Source organism: Apostichopus japonicus, chromosome 22 (genome assembly GCF_037975245.1).
Source record: "Apostichopus japonicus isolate 1M-3 chromosome 22, ASM3797524v1, whole genome shotgun sequence".
Taxonomy (NCBI): Eukaryota; Metazoa; Echinodermata; class Holothuroidea; order Aspidochirotida; family Stichopodidae; genus Apostichopus; species Apostichopus japonicus.
This window is the reverse complement of record NC_092582.1, coordinates 20416070-20439487: the sequence shown is the minus strand read 5'-3', so window position 1 is coordinate 20439487 and position 23418 is coordinate 20416070. Positions and strand designations below refer to the sequence as shown.

The following is a 23418-nucleotide window of genomic DNA, read 5'->3' as shown; positions in this document are numbered from 1 at the left end:
ATTAGTCATGTTAAGATGCTCCTCACAATGGTATTGTAATACAACTGGTCTGACGAGAGGGGTCGGTTGCAACGACTTATAATCGAACGTCCTATGTTTCGAGTGCCCCAGCTTGTTATGTGAGTATAGAATAGACGAACTGATTCCTGCCCAGAAAAAAATGTGGAGAAACTCATTTCAATATCCCTGGATATCCTGAACGAAGGGAACCTGTGGGACGTCAGAATGGGCATGATTATTTTCTTTGGTATTTTTGCATTTCAAGATCGTACAGTATCTAACACAGCAGCTGTATCATCTACAAGGAGGGTAGAGATAAACTTAATTGATTAAGTTCTGCAGAACTAAAAGTTACACAGGTTCCTAGGTCTATACAGTGGTAAAGTTTTATTCTTCGACTTCGAAGTTCCAATTTAAGAAATTAGGCTATAAAGAACAAAATGGTATGGATATGAGCACTATATATTATTCAGCAAAAAGATAAGAAAGTAATATAGACGTGTGCTGTATTATTAGTTTAGTACTCCATTTTCTCTTTGTAATGCATATAAGTGACTACATGAATGTACATGCAATCACAAATATATCTATATCTATAGATATGTATGTATGTATATATGTTTATATATATATATATATATATGTATGTATATGTATATATATATATATATATATATATATATATATATATATATATATATAAAGCAGGGTTTGGCCACATGAATAGAATGTTGCTGCTTTATTACAAATGTGTAGAGAATTGATGAATGATGTTTTACTTTAAATAGACAATGGCAGTTATGCATGTGTTGGCAGAACTTAAAAAGCTTTATTTCTCGTAAAGACGAACCCATTTTTACTGTTGTTATTCGTGGAATGCGCAACAATATAAAATTGTAGCATGAAAACAGTCGTTCTTGCTTGATTGGGATTCATAAGAATAACAAGCTGACCTATGGTGTCTATCTTCAAAGTCTCCTCAGATGTTCCTAGATGCCCTCCTTTACTGGAAGAAATAGAACATGGACGATCAACTGCTGAAAATCGCACATACGCACCAAAAGATATAATCAATTATTATTGCGAAGAAGGCTACAGAACAACTAGTCAATCATGGAGAGCGTGTGCGTTGAAAAATATCCGACATACGTATAGTGCAGTCTGGCTTGGAGTAACCCCTCGGTGTGAAGGTAACAATTTTTTTCTACATGAAAGTTACCAAACCAACTGGGAGTCACATTGCAAGCACTTTTCGAGTTTAATTGACCAGTTCTGGCAATATCAGTAACATATCTCAAGTTATAAAAATTGTGTGACTACATGGAATGCTTCCTAAAGTTTCTTCATCAAACGAAGGTTATTTCCATCTGATGAGAATCATATTAAAATACAAAGTAACTTACAAACATTTAAATATATGACTTTTCTTTGTAAATGAAACTTTAGTGATGAGTATTATCGAATGTTACCAACATCAACATTGAAATTGTTGTCTTAACACGATATTCAAACAGAGACAAAGTAGCGTGGGCAGGTGGTGTTGGTGGCTGTTGATTTTACAACGAGATTTATATCATATTGAGGCTTTTGGGTTGCTCTTAGTAAATTTCTTATACAGGTGTTTAGCTTCTTTAAGTTAACTGATAAAGGCAGTAATTACTAAACAATGAATTGTTGCATTTTCTGATTTGTCTGTTTTCCAGAAATAACCTGTCCTTCACTTAGGGGGTATATAGAAAATGGTGCAGCCTTTGCGACTTCGAACATGGTTGGTGCAAACGCTACCTTTAGGTGTGATTCAGGATATGAGTTGATAGGTGACTCTCGTTTGACCTGTACAAGAACAGGACGATGGAATGGACCAATACCAGTATGCGATACGGGAGGTGAGTTATTGGTAGCAATAAATCACGTTATTTAAAGTGATGTACGCATTGAGGCCATGTCAGATGAAAAATACAGCAAAACAAAAATCGTGTGCATGCCTGTGTTTATAGTACGTTGATCAAAATATACACTATACTGACTAAAAAAATAACTTCAGTTGTAGATTGTGGAGCAAAACTAAAGTAAATAAATGGTTTACGTAATTTTCTGGTTAGTCAATGGAAATATGCAACAGTTACGCACGCTTTGCAATATACTAAACTACGTTTGACGAGCATAGCTAAATACCCTGAAGTTGCTGTGTCAACCAATACAAATGGATATGTGGTTGCGACATTTGTAATTTTGTTTTGTTTGTTCCTTTAGAACTACTAAAACGAACGGACCTTAACAATAAGTCAAGAATACCAGGGCAACAGATCTGACTCAAATAAGCTACAATTTGTATACTCCTTTTAGGTTAATTCTTCAAGTTACTACGTTATGAGTTGAATGATTTAACCACAGGTTAAGCATATAGAGACGTAGAGCAGGCTCTTCGTAGTATTTTGCTGGCTTGTCGATATATCAATTTATTTTTGTGTTTTTACTTTAGAAAATCATTGCCCTGTTCTGGGTATACCACTGAACGGTTACAAGACTGGCGATCGGTATAATGCAAATGACGGCGTAGAATTTTATTGCAACGCAGGTTATACGTTGATTGGGTCACAGTTTAGAAGTTGTCGTCCGACCGGCATGTGGTCAGGTGAACCAGTGAAATGCATTGGTAAGTATGTAAAACGAGGGTTCATCAATGAGAATCCAGTCACTGACAGAGCGGTGAGGGGTGCTCTTCCAACAAATGATGCCCCTGGTGGCCCCATATTGTATTTATGGTGGCGAAGGAAAATACACAGGAAACTACCCACGGTCTAATAATATCATGATCTGGTTGTCGTATTAGTTTCAAAGATTTGTGTCCAACAAAAAGAGTAAACCTATACATAGTCGGTTAATGTGCGATTGACTCCCTCATCCCCTTCCCCGTCATCATCATGATTGAACATGTACATCTCGATTACGTTAGCCTAGTCATCTCTTACGGAGCAAATAACATCAACTTGGACATATTCAATTGTATAGGAGCCCCTCAAAGAATCAGAGGAGCAAATAAGAACAGAACTATATAGTAGCGTAAGCAGGTTTCCTGGCGGGGGGGGGGGCGGGTGGGTGCGATACAGATAACTGATGGGGTCTGGGGTGTTTCAAAGAGAAAGGTGGCCAAAATAACGATATGGACATTCAATTTTTTACTATTTTTTTCAAATTTCCACTACATTCTCAAAATCCAAATTTAAACTTTCGATTAAGTTATTTTGACTTAGATTCTCCGGGGGGAGGGGGGGACATCTTTTGAAAATTTTGACTTCTTCTCGACATTTCAACTTATTTCATAAATTCTCGAAATCGCATTTTTATGTCGAAATTTGTACTGCTTCGTCTCAAATCATTACTCCTTTCCGCTTCTTTTATTTGAAATTTCGACGTTTTGCATTCACATTTAACTGAAACTATCTTATCTCAATGTTTTCACTATCTGCTCAAAATGAAGACATTGTATGTCGAAAATTCAACTTTCTGTCACGAAATTTCGATAAATTTTTCTACTAATGTCAATTGTCTAACTGAGTGGCTTTAAATTCATATTGGCGCCATCAGCGTTGCGTTATATTCGTAAAGTGCTATGCCCCGTCCCCGAAAATTTAGTTTTTATTCTTTTGTGATCCATGTGGATATTTTTGCTGCCAAATTCTGAATTGTGAATGTGAGTGATCCAAATAACGGGTTGATCAATCTAATAATGCGAAATTTATCAAAGTTTTCCAAGCTGTCAACATATTAATTGAAGAAATAGTCACTTTGTTTAATTTTTTTAAAGATATTCACGAATAGATCCTAAAATTTAGTTAGTAATTAATTACTAACTAAATAGAGTATAATGAAAAATTTATCAATTATGGTATGATAATATTCTCTTATTAAAAGTAAGAGCTTCATCAATATGATTAAAATTTCTAACATTTTTAAGAATATTATTTGGAATGTACCTGTATGTTCGCATATATAAGGGTAATAATATCGATAATATCGATAATCATATGACTCATTGTTAACCCTTTCAAAGGCAATCAAGACTTTGACGACATCCACGAGATGTCGTTAAAGATGAGAGAAAATTTAGACAGGTTTGAAGCTAGCGCACTTTTTGAAGCTGCAGTGAGTCATAAGACTACAAACACTAATTTCCATCGAACCGCACGATTTATCCCATTGAGCCACGATACTGGGCTGGATCTTTATTTCATGTTTGACGGATCTTCAAGCATTGGCGAAGATAACTTCAATGTGGGGAAAAGGTTTGCGAAAAAACTCGTTAAAGAGGTAAGTTTTGAGAATAGCATCCTCTACATTAATATATATCCATTACTTTGAAGATGAAAATGTTGACCATGGTTTATAGTATGGGCAGCTATGCAAGTGGGCATGCATTATTCTTGATTCTTTGGCGAAGGTAGATAGTATCCACGTGATGGTGTGGATATGTGTGTGTAAACGAAGCCCGAACGCATTTTTGATATCTTGCGAAAGCAAATTTTATAAGATCGTGTGTGTGTTTTATTGTTTGTGACACATATTATGTAAATATAAAGCTTGGCGTAGAACATCAAAAGATCGAGATAGAAATTCGAAGCTCGAAAGATATATGAACGTCGAAATTTTGAGATAAAACGAACGACGAAGTTCTGAGATAAAATGTCAACATTCTGAGGAGAAACGTAATAACTTCGAAATAAAAAGTTACAACTTTGAGATGAAACGTCAAAATGTTGAGGTGACCATCAGAGCATCCATATTATAAAATTCTTCTGTGGAACAGGTTTCAGCTCCTCACATTTGAAAGCTTAAACTACATGAAAACTGACCTTGCGTTTTTGTATCAAGTAACCAGAATGACTTGTTTTTAAGGTGTAATTATCGCACTCAAACAGTTTAATACTTCCTTCCCAATAAACCGGGCGACAATCATTCTCCCTAATAGAATGGGTAGATCATAGCTCTGATGAGACTTTAGAAGTTCCCTTTAACTATTTCTCGGAACGTCATGATTTTCCTGGCAAGTCGCAAAAGCTTCACGACGACCGTCGCTTAGGCCTGGCCAAAAATATTTCCTTGGGGATCCTTCACCGCAGAACACCCACAAGCACTCTCCCTCACAGTGCCGCTCCTGGCACTTGCCAAACACAATACCAAGTTTATCCTGTACATTTTGTAGATTGGTGTGACCAATAGACAAAACTCATTGAGGATCGGAGCGTTGGTTTTCAACAGTGAGGTAGAAATTGGCTTTCATACTGTAGCATTCGATTCAACTGACGATGTCCTTGCTGTAATTGATCGTATACCATACAGAGGTAAGAGTTTCAAGCATGCCTTATATATTATCTTGTTCGGTAACAATCATTTTAAGAATGTCATTTGAATCGTGTAGGTAAGATTCCTTGAGTTCAGATGGTTACCATGAAAATGTCAGTTAGCCTCGAACATCTCTATTTATGATTTCTCCTTCTCCTTCTCCTTCTCCTTCTCCTTCTCCTTCTCCTCCTCCTCCTTCTCCTTCTCCTTCTCCTTCTCCTACTCCTTCTCCTTCTCCTTCTCCTTCTCCTTCTCCTTCTCCTTCTCCTTCTCCTTCTCCTTCTCCTTCTCCTTCTCCTTCTCCTTCTCCTTCTCCTTCTCCTTCTCCTTCTCCTTCTCCTTCTCCTTCTCCTTCTCCTTCTCCTTCTCCTTCTCCTTCTCCTTCTCCTTCTCCTTCTCCTTCTCCTTCTCCTTCTCCTTCTCCTCAGCCTCTTCCTTCGTTTCCGCTCCCATTCTCATTCTCATTTTCATTCTCATTCAGGGGGTGGAACAAATATAGCCAAAGCCTTCCAGATTTTGTCTACGGTGATGCTTCCACTGACCTCAAGGCACAATAGGGAAAACAGTTTTAAGACAGTATTTCTTATAACTGACGGTATGTATCTAAATAACAAAGACGTTTAGCTATATTTTTGTAGCCATTGTAATGATTGAAAGGTTCAAGTTATTGTGATTGCCGTATAATGTAGAACTAAGGACACAATACAGGTGATTCTGTAGGAAGGAGAATGTGACTGATGCCATACAAACATGGGTATGAGCTAAATTAATACATACAATCTCGTATTTCCTATATTCACTGTTATATTACTATTATCACATGTAGGGTCAAAGATAAACATTTGTTTTTTGTTAAAGCTCAACCTTTTTCTCAAAAAGTTATCTTCTTCCCCAAAGGTTAACGTGGCGGAATAAATTTGTGATTGTGGTGGTTTCCAAAAATACTAATTTTTTCTGCTTTAAAACAAACTTCATATTTTTTAAGGTAGCAGGACTTAATATCTATCAAAAGCACAGAACACCATTCGAATTGACTTTTCAATCGTTACTTTCATACTTAATTTCACATTTACGTTAATATTTTTTTCAACTGTTTCATATGTATCTTTCATCCCCATTACTCGTCATACATTCACACTTGTTAACAAATCTCGAATCTGATTGACCTGTTGTCGTCAGCTGACCGTGCATTAACCTATGTATAATACACGCCAGACTCAGAGGAGGATTAATATAAATTGCAAAATAAAGTATATGGGCAAACTTAATTCCAGCTGCCTGAGCTACTCTACTTAAGCAAACAAGTATGGTTTGGCAACAAGCCCCTTCGGTGTAAACACCCCATTGCAATATTATGAAAATAAATTGTGAGAAAACAATGTTGCACCCTGAAGTATGCTAACTATAGGTTGCAATTTTGGATCCACCATCACAGTTTGAAACAAAACTACTACAGATTATATTCCCCTGTTGGTTTGTGGCCCTGATTCTCAACCTGGCCTAATAGTTAGATGCGGTATATTGTTTATCGCAGGATAATGCACGATCAGCGAGGGAGGGGGGGGGGGGTATTACTCAATGCATGAGCACGGGGCGGTAGACCGAGTGCGTCTAGCAATAGCGATATAGCTTTGTATACTATCATACTTTTAAGACCGTCTTAATTCCAATTCTAATTTCTGCACTTTTTTGTTTGCGTGTGTGTGTCATGTGTATGTATTTGTTATAACAGGGTATGCTACTGAAGGAGGTGACCCACAAAGGTATGCCAAAGAAGTTAGGGACCAAGGTGTTATAATACATTGCATTGGAATTAGCGAGAACGCTACCAGACGGCCACTCAGTGCTCTGGCAAGTGAACCTTTAAACGAACATCTTTTTTTTTTGAAAGACTACTCAACGCTTGAAGAATTCAACAAGATAATCACCAATCAAACAATCGGTAAGTATATGTATTAAGACAAATTCTTCATTAAAAGGTTTGTACTGTAATGTTCTTCCTATATGGAGTTCCTGTATAGGATTTATAGTTGTTATGAATTGTCATCAGCAGTGTATTTAACGCATACTGTAAACATGATGTAAGTTGCATTGTGCGGAATCGAGGCAGTTGGAATGTCATTCTTGGCAGGCTTGGCTAAGGTAGCTTTTTTTTTCCATTTCAAGCTAATGAGCTTATGTTCTTACTTGCTTGTGATTGGAAAATAAGAATTCTTTTAAAAGTGTGCAGTAAGAAAACCAATTTTAAAATAAAGTTTGGTATCTAAGTACTAAGCAACATGTCACTGGTGTTCAAACAAGCAGGCTGTATAGCCGGTAACCGTGAGAAACGATGAAAGCAATTGAACGATTGAAGCAATTGATTGATAGGGAAGTGACACAAGAAGACTGAAAAAAAACACAAACACTGTTCTCTGGTTAATATAATGCATCAATATGATGTTAACTCGGCTCTACTGACCTGCATCGAATAGTTTTGGAGTAGAAAAGATTACATGAAAATAAAGGTAAAACGAACTCACAGATAATTGGCTCCCGGGAGACTCCTTCCTAGCTGATCCTTATTTCCCCCAAAAGCCAAAGAACATTACACAGATGCGACTCAAACACACATGCGCATGCACAAATCAAAAGGTAGACCGCTCTAGTATAGTTAAAATGTTAAAAAGATTACCTTCCGCTTCCAGAGAGTTAACGTCGACGATCTATTAGTCCCACTCAACTGTTATAAATATGGAATATTCCATATTTTACAAATATGACTTTGACTTCTCTGGGTTTTAACTGAGTGAAATAGAATAAGCCCACGATTATGTCCTCCGTCGAAATAGTAAAACATAATATGATGTGGCGATGTTGCTCTCATTTAAACGACTTTATCGAACATGCAATGTACAAAAGAATAAGGTGTCTGTTACCTCCGTGAAAAATAATAAAGAGGTGGTTCTACTCCTCTCTCCTCCTCCCTCCACCCTCACCTCTATCTACACCTCTCCCCACTGTAAATGTGAGTATGCATGAACATTAAAGAGGTAGTAAATAAGATGAAATCAGAATTAACGTTGTTATTTCTCAATTGCGTTATACATCAAACACTTCTGCACGCATTATTCCGTTCCTTCATACAACATGTGATTTCATTTTCAGATTACAATGAATGCGGCATTTCTTCCCGAAGAGTATCAATGAAGGATAGCGTTCAAGATACACCTGCTGAATTGGGTGACTGGCCGTGGCAAATTTACATTGAAATAGGTGTAAGTGTCTCGATTGTATGTACTGCGAAAGGCATACTGCCTTTATAGTTTTATATATATATATATATATATATATATATATATATATATTTATTGTTTATTGATTTCTCCTCTGTTTTTGCTTATTGCCATAGAAGGGCAAGTAACCTTGGCAGTCAACGTGTGTCTGTGGGTGTGTGTGTTGCCTAGCTTGTAAACACGGTATCGCAAAAGATAATCAACCTCTGCTTTTATATTTAACATAATTCCCCATAATTAGTATAAGAACGATAATGTTATGGATGGAGGTCAAAGATCATTTGGGGTTAGCAGAGGACAAAATGTGAAAATCTCAAGAATGCTGTTTCTCCAGAACCTGAACATCAAAGGAGCTAATATATGCATGGTTGTATAGCCTTATGTATTGTAAAATGTGTACACAATGTGGTGTAGGTCAGAGTTCATTTACGAACACCAGTGGGTCAAAACTTAAAATCCCGGTAAGCACGATAGGGACGTTATTGGCTGTCATATTTTGCCGGTGGTTCCCCATAATTAGTACAAGAACCTTATTGTCTTTTGTTGGAGTCACAGGTTCTTTGGGTCACACTCTGTAAAGTCTTGTAAAGACAAACTTTGTAAACACGATATCCCAAATGACTAATAGTGAGTTAAAGAACCATATGGGTGGAGGTCAAAGGTCGTATGGGATCAGCAGAGGTCCAAATGTCAAAATATCATAAGTATCATATTGAGAACTCTATCTTCAAAAAGAGATTATATATGCATGGTAGATTACCCAAATGATAAACCTCCTTGCTGTTTTAGGTGGAGGTCAAAAGTCTACGTAGGCACATAGCTAAATAATTAATTCACATTTTGTGAAGTGGGAGTTTTCCAACTTTCGACTGTCTTAAGACTTTGAACAGTTTTTCATTACTCTTGCTCTTACTTGAGTCCATCACATCATATGATAAAGTTTAGACTTCCCTGTGTTTTTACGCAACTACATATACAATTATTTTTACAGTTCTTTCCAAGAGTTAATACCCTAATAATATTTTTAAAAAAATCTTTCCACGAGTTTATGCTCTACTCAACTAAACTATTCATGGTACTACCTATGATGGATGAGTTGCTCCCATAATGTTGCTAACATAAAATTGCTTGTATTACCTTTTACAAGTATTTTAAAAGTTCTTTCCAGGAGTTTATGCTAAACTATTCATTTATGCTCATTTATATTATCTATGATGGATGAGTTGCTCCCATAACATTGCTTGTATCAGCGTGTTAATTACCTCTTGACATTAAGAAGTGGTTAATCGCCATCTCTGTATTCCCAATTGTCTTTTTTGTTTTTCTACTGGTCATAGTTTTTTTCCTGTCACAAACACTGGATAAAACAAAGTCAGATAACATCAGTTCTTATTCTCTGTGAAAATTATATACTATACTCGGGTAGTTTCATTGGACACACACAGTATTTAATACTGAGACTATAGAAGCAACTTTGTCATTTCCTGTGGTATATACAATGCATGTTGGAAAGCACTCAATACTGAACTGTACCAAATCTTTCACTATTTGATATAAATGGTACAGCTTTGCAGCAATAATGGAACATTTATGAATAAAGTGAAATGTTATCAGTACAGATCTAATGCTAATGTACAAAACAATGTCACCAACTGCAACGTACTAGACATGGGAGCAGGTGCCCTAGATGAGTGACCATGAAGAACAGATTTATACCAAGCCCAAATTATTATCATCCAGTCTGGAAATTTGTCAAAATTATTTAATTAACTAACATTGCTCTCCATAAGAGTTACTTTTTATTCAAAGCAATATACTTGGCATGAATATATAATTCTCTCTCATAGAATTTTATTCAATTGATGTGAATACAATTCAATCTTCTCTCTTGAGATCATATTTCTCTTACAGTATTTAAAAAAAAAACAATTAAAACTAAATTGCCTTTCCTGCCCAAGAAAGTTTGATCAAGGCACTTTTTACCATAGTACAGTGCAGGGTTCGCAGGTTTCTTCCGGGGGTGGAAAAAACCGCGGAATAAACCGCGGTTTTTTCCACTCGGAAGAAATAGGTTTCTTCCAGTTTCTTCCGGACAAAACGGAAGAAACTCATTTTTTGGGGAAAAACTGTTGATAAAGTTTCATAACAACCTGCAATGATTTCTATTTATGTAATAAATGGACAAGAAGCACTATAGTGTTATCTATGTAGTCTATGTAGTCTCCTGTCTGATGACAAGTTCTATATATTACCATGTAAGCACTGGCTCTGTTTAGATTAATACTGAAGTAAAAACTTCAACCAGGGTTGGCTTGCAAACTACTCTTGCGCTGCATATGCATTATATTTAAAGGCAAGTAACCGCTAGGAGGGTTTTCCCTCTGGTTTTACCTCGTGATATCAGTCAAATGTCTCAATTGGCAATTAGTACATTATATACAAATTAGAAATCTTCAGCACTTTCAAACAATAAATTTCAACTTTCTAAACTATGTGCTAAACAGATTAATTTACACAGTCAATGAAAATTTCTTGGAAACGTTAAATGCCCAAGTTATCATTTTGTGGACATAGGAAATGTCGCTCTACTTGTAATAGAAAGTTGAACTTCTATTGAAAATTAATGCGTTAGGAATTTTGTTATTTAATTTAAAGTTGAAAAAAAAGTACAGTATGCAAAGTTTATCGGGTTCTTAATTTCATATAATAATCCAAACTTCACATATTTCAAATGAAAGTTAAAGTTGTGTCTCAAAAATAGTGCAGAAATAACTTGCCAAACATATCTGAATAACTGGACAGGACCAAAATAGATGTTCGAGGGTCTCATCCTCAGAATTACAAAATGTACACATGGGAGATTCTAATAGCTTAATTTTATGTGAACATTAGTTGGTACCAATAATTCTTTTAATAAAGTATCCTTAGTTGGACGTGAGTTAATTGTAAAACTTATCAAACGCAGAACATTATCAGAAAGGCTTGCAATTGGCCTAACATTGGCTTTCCACTCTCTGGGATTACCACTAAAAATTCCATCATAAAAAGTCAAACGGGAAATAATTTGTAATATCAAACTTGGTGAATGCAGTATAGGTTATAAGGCATAACCATAAAATAAATCATTTACTATATAAGCGTTCTTCGACATTAAAACATTCGAGTAAATACTGTCATTATTAATTTTTATATATGAAATTATGAATTGTTAACAACATATCGATTAATACAATGATCTGGTTGGCCAAGCACTACATACCACATAAATAAAGGTGTTTGAAATGTCAATATCATTTTATAGAAAGAATGCTGTATATATCATTATATTATTTTGAGTTGAACAACATTAAACACAATTTCTGACAGAACACCATCTGTGGGGGAACGCTTATTGAGGCAAACTGGATTTTGACGGCAGCAAGTTGTCTCCATGGTAATGTCACTTTCGAAGCTTATGCAGGTGAGCGCTCCCACCTGCACCGCTAGTCGGTGAAAAAAACATTCAGTTGGGGTGGGGACTGGGGAATTTTAACATTCAGTCTACGAAGAATTAGACAAATCTTCCTGTCCAGACCGCCCTCCGGAGCGGGTTCAGAAATCTTTTCATTAGCACAAACTTACGTTTACTTTCTAATTACAGATATTAATTATCTATAGTTTTATCCATTTATTTCTGGGAATATCCAATTGTGCATGAATTTGCTGAAGTCATACAATCGGATGGTTTCTCTGATTGTACATAGAAAACAAACACTAGTAAAGCTTGTTTTGACATATATCTTTGATGTACTCCGAAAGATATATCTCGTGATCTGTTTTATTGCAGTCAATATCTTTAAGTTGAGTATTTTGGCGCTTAGTAATACTTCAGTCATCATATTTAACACATGCATACCAACAGGGATTTGCGGAGAAGCATACATGTTTTACTAAGTATCTTTTCGTACATTTTATTGATTGACTTCTTATTCCCTTCAATACCCTATAGGCATTGTGAATAGATTCGATTGGTCACGGAAGAAATTACAAGTCAACCAGACCATTCTGCATCCCGACTACGATGATGACACAAAGAGTCATGACATAGCATTGATTCAACTCAGAAAACCTGTTAAACTGAGTTTTCTTATTAGAAAGGCTTGTCTGCCAGATCCCGCAAAAGGTTAGACCAAGCGCCCTATGTATGTATATATATATATATATATATATATATATATATATATATATATATATATATATATATATATATATATATATATATATATATATATATATATATATATATATATATATATATATATATATATATATATATATATATATATATATATATATATATATATATATATATATATATATGGAGGCCCGTGCTTCGAATCCCGGTGGAGGCTGAAAGTTTTTTCACTGTTCTTGATTTTCCAACTCATTACGATTTTCATTTATATATATATATAAATATATATATATATATATATATATATATATATATATATATATATATATATATATATATATATATATATATTTACAGTATATCTAATATTCAAAGTATAACTTTCGAGATCCAGCTTTAGGAATTACAAATAATTTCGAGTTCGTTAGCATCATGTTGATCTCTAGAGTAAGGCAAAATATGTCACCAAAAACAGAACTAGTATTGTTCGATACAGGTGTCAAACGTCTACAGTAAAATTACGACCTTCCTTACTGGTTTCGAACCGCTGGACATACCATCAGCGTCCATAGCCTAGCTCGTTAGGGTGTCCGCGTACAAAGCGGGAGGCCCGGGTTCGAATCCCGGTAGAGGCTGGAAGTTGTTTCACTGTTCTGGATTTCCTTCTCATTACGTTTTCAAATATATATATATTTATATATATATATATATATATATATATATATATATATATATATGTACATATATATATATATATATATATATATATATATATATATATATATATATATATATATATATATATATATAGTTCCAAAAGAATATATGGAATATAAACTGTTGCTTGAAAACAGCAAACATACTAACAGCGACAATATGAAGGTCTACTTAGGTCATTAACGTGAATACCACTACAGCTGTATAAGCAGTCCATGTTGTTACAAATTTCTTCCGAAATTTGGGTATATGACCACTGTGACGTCATCACACCAGAGGCACATCGATCATCATACATCGAGCCATATTGTCCTACATGAGCCTCACAACTGAAGTGGAGTTTGCTACACACTTTTTTTAGACCTTTGACATTTTACGTTAATTAACATATTTTAAACTTTCATTGCAATAGTTACTGTTATCTTGAGCATTACACTGTGACCTATTTTGTCGTTGTGGCATATGCATATTAGCCAAAAGAAGCCTTTCGTTTCTTTTAATTTAAATTGCATGAAATTTATTAATTAATCATCGTCAGTCAAGGCAGCAATTTCCTATACGACTTAAGACAAGTGTTAGCGACACTGTCGACCATTTTGTTGCTTTTATAATCGCAAAGTTTGATCTTTGACCTCAATTGACCATGTGTTATTGGCTTCTTACATTTAATGATGCACTGGAAACTTCACCTTAAAAGAGTTTGATATCACACACGGATTTGTGGGGTTCGACCATGTTGTCATTTTAGTATGTGCGACATGGCCAAACGTTGTTATATAGTTAGATAGTCAAAATTTACTTTTGACCGCGAACCTTTAACCTTATGACACCATAGCTCACGTTGACAATCCATCTAAAGGCCAGCAAATACCAAGCCAAATTGGGAGTCCTTCGGTCATAAGGAAAGGGAGTTCGTGACACACTTTTTTGTTCACACAGATGGAACATTCACACACAACGCTTTGAACCCCAACCCCCTTCTCACCCCAAAAGCTTTTCCACATCAATTCATCGTGTTACGTGCCACATTCCCCTCAACCAACCATATTTCAGTTTAGTGCCAAATGGCTGTTGGGTAGAGCCCCATTTTATGTTCAAATTTCCATAACATAACATAGAAAGTCATAGATATTGTTATGATGGCACGCCTGTGTAGCAGTCTTGCTAGTATAGTTCCCGTAAGAACGATAATTGGAGTGAATCGAAAAGGAATAGTTTCCTTATTAAGTACAGAAATGATTTGTATAATAATCTAATTGATGTGATTACATACGCTTTTGTGTTTCATATTTATGAAGAATATTAACATATATTCAAAAATTAGAGATATTTTCAATTTAATTCGAGATATCTGCAATTAATTTCAGATATCTCGAATAAAACTGAAGATATCTGCAATTATTTTGGATATCTTCAATTCAATTTGAGATATCAGAAACTGCATTTTCGATATCTTGAATTTTATTTAAGATATCTCAAATTGATTTATTTACTAAATGAAACATTATTTAAGATATCTGGAATTGAATTCGAGATATCCAAAATTGAATTCGAGATGTCAAGAAATGAATTCGAGATTTCCAAACTTGAATTCAATCTAGGATATCTAATTATATTCCTGATATATCTTACTCAAGTTTGGATATCTCGAATATGTTTTCATGCTTGATATCTGGAAATGAATTAGAGATATCTGGAAATGAATTAGAGATATCTGTAATTATTGAAGTCAAGTTAAATTGGCGTTCCACACGCCCAGCTATGGATTTCCGATCACCCATTCATTGGTGACCCCGCGGAACTCTCTGCGCAGGAACATCATTTTCTACCGTGGCAACCTTTGCTATGGCAACTTAAATAGACAAAATATAGGCCCCAATGACAAACCGACTACAATACATCTCATCCCCGTTGTAAGAACGATGATAATAAACTGAACGTAGCTGCTATAAACTTGGATGTGTGAACACCGCCTTGCTTTTATTTACAACATTGTCTCAATCACATTTCGATTATTTAAATTCACCAACAGAGAACCGGTTGCTCACTGTTGGTGCTGCAGTTGTGACAGGATGGGGACACAACGGGGTAGTTGAAGCGAATGAGACTGGATCCAACTTAATACCAGAACGCTACCTTCAGGAACTAACCTTGCAACTTCGCCGGCGAGATGAATGTGAAACAAGTCTGGTTGGAAACGATGAAGAAGACTGGTTTGATGAAACTATGACGTGTGCTGGGTACCTCGGTCGAGAAGTAGGACCCTGCTCTGGAGATTCGGGAGGACCTTTAGTGAAGTATGCTAAAAGAGGAGATACCCGCCGTTGGACTGTCATTGGAGTCACCAGTTGGACCATTGGATGTGCTTTGCAAAATGAGTTAGATTTCTTCGCAAATGTCCCACACTTTGTTCCTTGGATTAATGAAAATATCAACCCGGAAGCAGCGCGGTTGAGGCGGAACACATAGATTAGATACAGACGTGGTCCCGGTAACGGTTAATAGACAGACAAATATATCGATAGTGAACACTTCCCATAACAGGACTTTAAAAAAAACTGACTTTGGAAATAGTTTCTTTGTTTTACTTTGAATGTTGATGCATCTCTCATAATTTGTAAAGAAATGTCATTAGTAGCCGATAGTTATTGTAACATAATGTTGTCAGATAAGCCACGAAAAGATTCACTTTTAACAGCAGAAGAATAATAATATAAAAAAGGGTGAACCAATGAATGTTTTAGATTAAACAGAGAGTATATCGCATCAAATGTGCTAGACAAGAAGTGATGAAATGTTTTGCTTGTGACCTTACGAATACAGACAAGCACAATTGATGCTTTAAGTTCAACGGCTATAGTAGAAGTGTTTCTACAGATTTCATCCTGCCCCAATATCATCGCATGAACCAACACAGATACAAACCCGACGTACCTTTTGTTTAGTGATGATAGCGTTTTTCAGTGATATTATCAGTGAGTTTTGTGGTTTGGCATTTCGTTATTTCCTAATTAATTGGCACGAATGTACTGTTCTTCTGTGGTTTCAAGGATTTGAAGCATCTCTTAAAATGTAGTACGCTCTTAAAATTGTTGGGCAAATTATTGCCCAACCTGGGCAATTATTTACACAACCGTTGGGTCCGTATGCCTCCTGGTTGATATTGGGCAAAAAAGTGCCCAACTAAGTTGGTTAATGATTTTGCCCAGCAAACGGTTAAATAAATACCCAACACCTTTGCCCAACACCTTTGCCCAACGCCTTTACCCAACAATGTTGGTCAGCGATTTGCCCAATGGTTGTGTAAAACCTTTTACCAATGGATTTTTCTTTACCCAATGATTCTTGCCCAACAGCTAGTTAAAAATAATAGTGGTTGGTTAACTAATACAATACCAACATTGGATTGTAACATTTTTCATACAACTGGGTTTATTTAATAGGTTATAAAGCTTAAACAGAGAATGATAAAGAACAAACAAGTAATACATGTTTTTCATACTTTTATTTTTTCTGGTCTTAGCCGACTCCAGATTGTTCCTCCAGTATGAATTCTCACAGCATTCAGTGCTTGACTTCTATTTACCTAGTTAAATGATCTGTGACTTCCATCCAAAGCAATAATTTCATAAACTCACAATGGGGATAAACACATATCAACAATATTAAAGCTGAAAATATTAGCTATCCATATTTTGCCATTGTTTACTATATTACTATATTCAGTTCTGGAATTGTGTTGACCACAGAAGACCTCCTGTATGTTGACATCAACTACACAAGGTACAGGTGCAACACACAATCATGTACAGCTTAATGTTGGTCTCTTTCAAGCAACTCTGGTCTTAATAAGTGAATATAATATCACTGATAATTTCCAACATATAGTCAATTGAAGCTAACCATTTTATGTTTTAAACAAGGACACACAAACCGAAAAATATTGATACACCATTGTATCTGCAATTGCTTTAACAAGGAGCCAAGGCATATTTTGTTAACATTTTTATTGTGCTTAGATGATTGATGAACTGTAAAATTTAAACATCTTTTCAAACAAAAGCCAAATGGTTACACATCCCACATTGATTCTACATACTAGAAATAAAAGCAGCTTCAAGATCACAATTATAAGTGATCATAGGGACACTGCTGGCACCTGATCTGTTAAACACACAAAATTAAATGTTTGTTTGATATACCAACCCTGCCTCAACCTTTCACAACTGTATACAATAACAAATCTACCCCACCCCCCCCCCCAAAAAAAAAAAAATACAGATTTTTTGTAGGTACAGTTTGCCAAGGCAAACAGTTACTATTTCCCTTTAATATGTAAATATATATGAAACTAAAGCAACCTTAAAATGTAAACATGTCAGGTTAATACCGAGAAACCATTTGAAAAGTTTGTTGCAAGACACTTTGACCCTTAAACACTTCTGTTTGCTACGAAAGCTCCAAAGACACTCAGTGAACGACTTTTGATAAAACCAAGTTCATATACCTCAGCATGGAAAAACTCCCAAACCCCCTTACATTGAGTTTGGAAGTTAATGTCCAACACATGATGACTTTAAAACAAATAGTCTACTGCCGTTAGGAGTGAGGACTGCATTATTGGATGTCTCTCAATTATCACAAAAAAATGCTGAGGGGAACCTTTGCTCTCTCCTAAGCACAGAATGAATGGCTGTGGTCGCTCATCCTTCGATATTGTCTTGCAGTAGTCCTCTAACACTTGTCACTGACTGCAAATTGAAGAAAATAAACTCCTTGAGTTGCAAATAAAATGTAACAAAAACAGGTGGATAGACAGAGTTTTAAGACTTCTGCACAATGCTATGATACTGTGGACCAGTATAATTAAAAGAAAAAAACAGGTCAGGAAAGTCAACATAGTTATCTTGACAAGGTTTTCAAAGTGTAACGCCCACCCCATTAATGTCAAGTGACCTTTCCCTTGCACTATCAAGTACCGGATCACTTCATTATTATGACCAGGGTTTACCTACCGACGATGAAATTTATTGAACCTTCCCCCATTTCATCACTAGTGTAATTTAAAAAAATTGCCCTGGTGGCTTCTAATGACCTCTGACCTCTACTATAATCAATGGGATTCATGTACTCATGTTGGCAAACCTATATGCATCACATATGAGATTCATCTAACTTTCACTCTTTAAGTTAGGATATTTACAAGGTTTTAAGTGTTTGGCCCTTGTTAACCTCAAATGACCTTTGACCACTAGCACAATAAGTAGCATTCTTCTGCTCACTATAAACAACAACACACCAAGTTTATGAGGTTAAACAAACTTTCAGCTGAGCTGGTATGAACCAAAAGGTGTACCACCAAAAGAATACCAAAAAAAGGTATTAAAAAAAGGTATATTGCAGGTATAAACGACAAAAACATTAATAAGGCACACTATAGTCTGACCATATAAAACTTCAAGGACTGAGGATAAAATTCAAGGGATCCACACCGCCCTAAATGTGCTCCACAACTTTATGCTCATACACATTAATAACAGCAACATGAAAGTTAATGTGGCATGTGTACTCATACGGGACCTACACATTTGTATTAGAAGACTTAATTACCTACCCTACACACTAATTCCAAGCCAAATTTTATAAGATTTTGAAGGAAAAAATGAAAAAGCCCATAGTATGTGCTAACCTTTCATTGACACAGTCGTACTAAAATCTGAATACAATTGTCCAAAGATTTTTGGAAAAATCAACTTCTAGACGTTTTAACATGTTTAATCTTCCTGCTCATAAAACATCTTGAGAAGAGTACACAACACAGCAAGCTAATTTCTTTTCCTCAGCATTGGAAAAGTATACACATAAGGAATCCATCTCATTGGCCATTTTCAAGTTTGTGCTTATCGACAGTAGAATTAATCCAAATATTATATTCAATTGAGCATTAATGAGTAAACAAGGCTAATAATGAGGTTTTCAGTCATTACTCCTGCTGACAAAAAAACATTTCACTTGTTGAGAAATCAACAGGAATTATTCAAACCCTATGTGGAACCTACAAACAACACTGATACATGTCCAAGTGACTGTCATTGAGTTAATATTATAACAGGGCTGGGTCTCACTTCAACCACACACAAACCCGAACGCGACTACAAATAAAATAGTAGCCAATTAATCATATTGAGTGCAATGTTTGGAGAAAGTTTGCAGAAAGGTTCAGAAGCCACCATTTGACATTAACCAGCTGATTTGGTCCTTTCAGATCAGTTGATTTTGATAGATTTTTAAAAAGTAATAAACCACCAAAAACATATTTTGAAGGTTAATCCAAATATAGACCCATCTTTACAGACATACTGGAAAGAGAAACTATATTGTCATGGCATAAGCTCTGAATGAAGCTAGCTATGAATTCACAGGCCATGACTATACAATAAATTTGGCTTACCATCAGTCAGTGCATCCAACGTCTTCTCTAACTGCAAAAAGTTCGGCCAGTTTGGGATGATCGCCTGTATAGCACAAAATGTCCATTGTCAAATATCCCACTCTGTTGTATAATTTGTTGGCAGTTGGTTTTTGTAATAATTCGAAGTCCTGTTCTACCTGTAGGAAAGAGAAAAATATGCAAACAGCATTATAGGCCTATAGCATTACTAGCGCTGATGTTCTATGCTATACTAATATTATTATAGCCTAGAACTCATTAAATGCCAGGCCTAACTTAGGCTACTTTGAAGTTTGAAAAACCCTCGAAGTTCGGACACCCCTAACGAATGCATAATTTCACCATGGCACAAATACAATAGGATCAATTTGACGAAACCTATGAAGCGACTTTTTTTCTAACGAGAATGTTTCTTCTGCCATCGATAGTATCATTTTAAAAGAAGTGTGAACAGATACAATTCTTGAGCATTTTAGTGCTAAAGTGTTCGAACTTCGAAGGGTCCATTATTATACTACTGTATGTATGTACTACTACTAGCATTAACAACGTACGTGTAAGTGCTCTAACATTAGGCCTAAGTTATGACAGGCTAGGTCTAACGTTAAGCTAATAAGGGTTCATGTGGTCATTTGCCGTATAAAACTTAAAAGAAAAAAAGGGAGTACAATTTATGATTTACAACGAAAGTGTGCTACAATGAAACCTTGTCTAGCCAAGATATAGGCTAGAGAGACCTGGTGCATACGCATAGCTTACCGTAAGTTGACAAGGATCTGCATTACACAGGCGTTCGCAACGTTAATACAATGTGAGTAACTTAGGCCTAGTTACACACTTGCGGGCGCGCCTGTGGCGCCTGTCAATCGCTTCACTACAAGCTAGCCTAACGTAATACAACTATGCTGGAAATACAATTAGTATTAGTAGCCTTTACGTATGCCTGGTATAGCCTACATGTAGCACCGAGAGAACGAACGATCATTCGATACCACTGATATGTAGAGATCGCAGTGTTCGATGCACACACCAAGCAGAGTTTTTCTTTACGCTCACCTTCAAATGTAGCACATAACTCTGGCATTTCCCACCTCTTGAGTACTGCGCTACAAATTCGTCAGCCATTGTGTAAGTTATAACACGTTCACTATATACGATCTACTCATAATGCATGCACATCGCGCAGAGTACCAGTATAGTAATGGCGCAAAAATGCTGGATTTTGCACAACATTGGGCAAATAAAGCTTGTTTGCCCAACAGAAAGTAACAATAAACTACATCTTAATTTTTGCACAACAAAGTTTACCCATATCAGTTGTGTAATTTCTTTTACTCAGTTGTTGGTTAATATTTACTCATATTGGGCAATGCTTTGTTTGCCCAACCAGTTTTGCCCAACAGTTTTTAGAGTGTAGGGACATCATCTGCTAACATCAGGCCATCCAACAAAACATATCACCATGTTAAACAGCGTTGGCAATTGTTCTTTGTCTTCATTTATCATTTTCTCCTAATAGAGTGAGAATCATCGTCTTTGGCATTGGTGAAATTGGAAAGCCAAACTTACAAACACCCTGTTTTTTTCATTCTACATGTTTTGCATGACTGTGTGATTGCAAGTTAACTGAATTATTGACAGTTGGTGGTGGTTTCTTGCATGTGACATACTTGTTAATGAACTGTTCTACTTGAGAGTTTGTTGCATCATCATACACTGGGGCATCTCTGATCCATGCTAGCATGTGAATGTGAGGAGAACCTCTTTGCTGAAATTCTACTCTGTAGAGGTGATCAATCATCTCACCAATTAGATGCTATGAGCTCTGCAATACATCATTGATACTCTACGTACCATGTCACCAAAGTGTCTTGCACATGTAACTGGGTCAGTCTGAATGACATCTGACTTGCCTGCCATGTAATATTGTTTGCGAGTTCTATATATGTCACATTTTGGATTTCTCATTGGACATCTCAATTACTTTTGATTTGTAATCCTTTATAATCAGTTGGCCTGTAGAGCATTATGTTTAAAAATTCGTCTGCAAAAAACTTGATTTAGTATTCAAAATTATTTTTCTTGAAGCTCTGACCCTCCAAATTATTAACAGAAATATAAAATAGTGTTGACTTATATCCAGATAAAGTACCACAGTGAGGGAACCTAGAGCTGCTTTGTATTCGTATGCTCTATGAATTCGTAGCCGAGCTCGGGAGCTAACTGGCCATATTTTATGCTTTATTCTTAATAATATTGAGAAAATTTTTCTTTAAGTTCCGAAAGGTGTCACAGTTGGCAACGCCTGCCCCAGTGTCGTTTGTCAGAGAAGACACCACACGATCTCGGTAACGTTGCATGCACTTTCGTGGAGTTCTCGTTGAGCCTGCATGTACTTTCGAGGAGTTCTCGATTAGCCTGCATGTACTTTCTTGGAGCTCTCGGTTAGCCTGCATGTACTTTCGTGGAGTTCTCGGTTAGCCTGCATGTACTTTCGTGGAGTTCTCGAATAGCCTGCATGTACTTTCGTGGAGTTCTCGAATAGCCTGCATGCATTTTCGTGGAGTTCTCGAATAGCCTGCATGTACTTTCGTGGAGTTCTCGATTAGCCTGCCTGTACTTTCGTGGAGTTCTCGGTTAGCCTGCATGTATTTTCGTGGAGTTCTCGGTTAGCCTGCATGTACTTTCGTGGAGTTCTCGTTTATCCGGCATGTACTTTCGTGGAGTTCTCGATTAGCCTGCATGTACTTTCGTGGAGTTCTCGTTTAGCCGGCATGTACTTTCGTGGAGTTCTCGATTAGCCTGCATGTACTTTCGTGGAGTTCTCGATTAGCCTGCATGTACTTTCGTGGAGTTCTCGATTAGCCTGCATGTACTTACGTGGAGTTCTCGGTTAGCCTGCATGTACTTTCGTGGATTTCTCGGTTAGCCTGCATGTACTTTCGTGGGGTTCTGGATTAGCCTGCATGTATTTTCGTGGAGTTCTCGTTTATCCTGCAAGTACTTTCGTGGAGTTCTCGTTTAGCCTACATGTACTTACGTGGAGTTCTGGATTAGCCTGCATGTACTTTCGTGGAGTTCTCGGTTAACCTGCATGTACTTTCGTATTCTAACAGTGCTTTCACCGGTACCATTGTTATGATTTAATCTTTTATGTTCCGTAAGTCTTTTAAAGAAAGTGTAGTTCGATTTGTTTCCGTGAAGCCGATACGTACTCTCTCGAGAAGGTGGAATATTGACTAACTATATAATATTTAAATAACGTATCATTTCAACACAGCACTTCTAATCCTCGGTTCCATGCCGCATAAGTATGGTGCAGTCTACCTATCAGCGAAAGAGTGTCTACGAAATGAGATTCTCCTAAACACGTTGCGACATGTCATGTACTTCCGCTGTTTCCCCTGTGGTTTAATTCTATGTAAACGTTAAAGTCATATCAGTGCTTAACAGCAGCT

The 23418-nt window shown here is 36.3% G+C and overlaps 1 protein-coding gene and 1 long non-coding RNA gene across 4 annotated transcripts in view; one reads left to right on the top strand and one right to left on the bottom strand.

The window, feature by feature from the left end:
* LOC139964109 (complement factor B-like) overlaps positions 1–16995 on the top strand; it is a 32353-nt gene extending 15358 nt beyond the window's left edge. The window contains exons 6-16 of one of the 2 annotated variants that reach the window (XM_071965463.1): positions 984–1190; positions 1704–1886; positions 2483–2656; positions 4055–4311; positions 5204–5342; positions 5825–5938; positions 7076–7285; positions 8491–8600; positions 11985–12078; positions 12607–12780; positions 15542–16995. In XM_071965463.1, coding sequence (XP_071821564.1) covers positions 984–1190; positions 1704–1886; positions 2483–2656; positions 4055–4311; positions 5204–5342; positions 5825–5938; positions 7076–7285; positions 8491–8600; positions 11985–12078; positions 12607–12780; positions 15542–15978 — 2099 coding nt within the window. In that variant the 3' untranslated portion in view covers positions 15979–16995. Of the gene's footprint in view, positions 1–974; positions 1191–1703; positions 1887–2482; positions 2657–4054; positions 4312–5203; positions 5343–5824; positions 5939–7075; positions 7286–8490; positions 8601–11984; positions 12079–12606; positions 12781–15541 lie in introns of both variants that reach the window. The other variant, XM_071965462.1, reaches the window with a different exon arrangement.
* LOC139964127 (uncharacterized) lies at positions 16295–21009 on the bottom strand. Of its 2 annotated transcripts, XR_011791838.1 has the most exons (3): positions 20720–21009; positions 19961–20118; positions 16295–18260 (listed from the first exon to the last, which is right to left on the bottom strand). It is a non-coding gene; the product is annotated as an uncharacterized lncRNA (long non-coding RNA). The 2 variants fall into 2 exon arrangements; XR_011791837.1 differs by having other exon boundaries at positions 16295–20118.
* Between the last annotated feature and the right edge of the window lie 2409 nt (positions 21010–23418).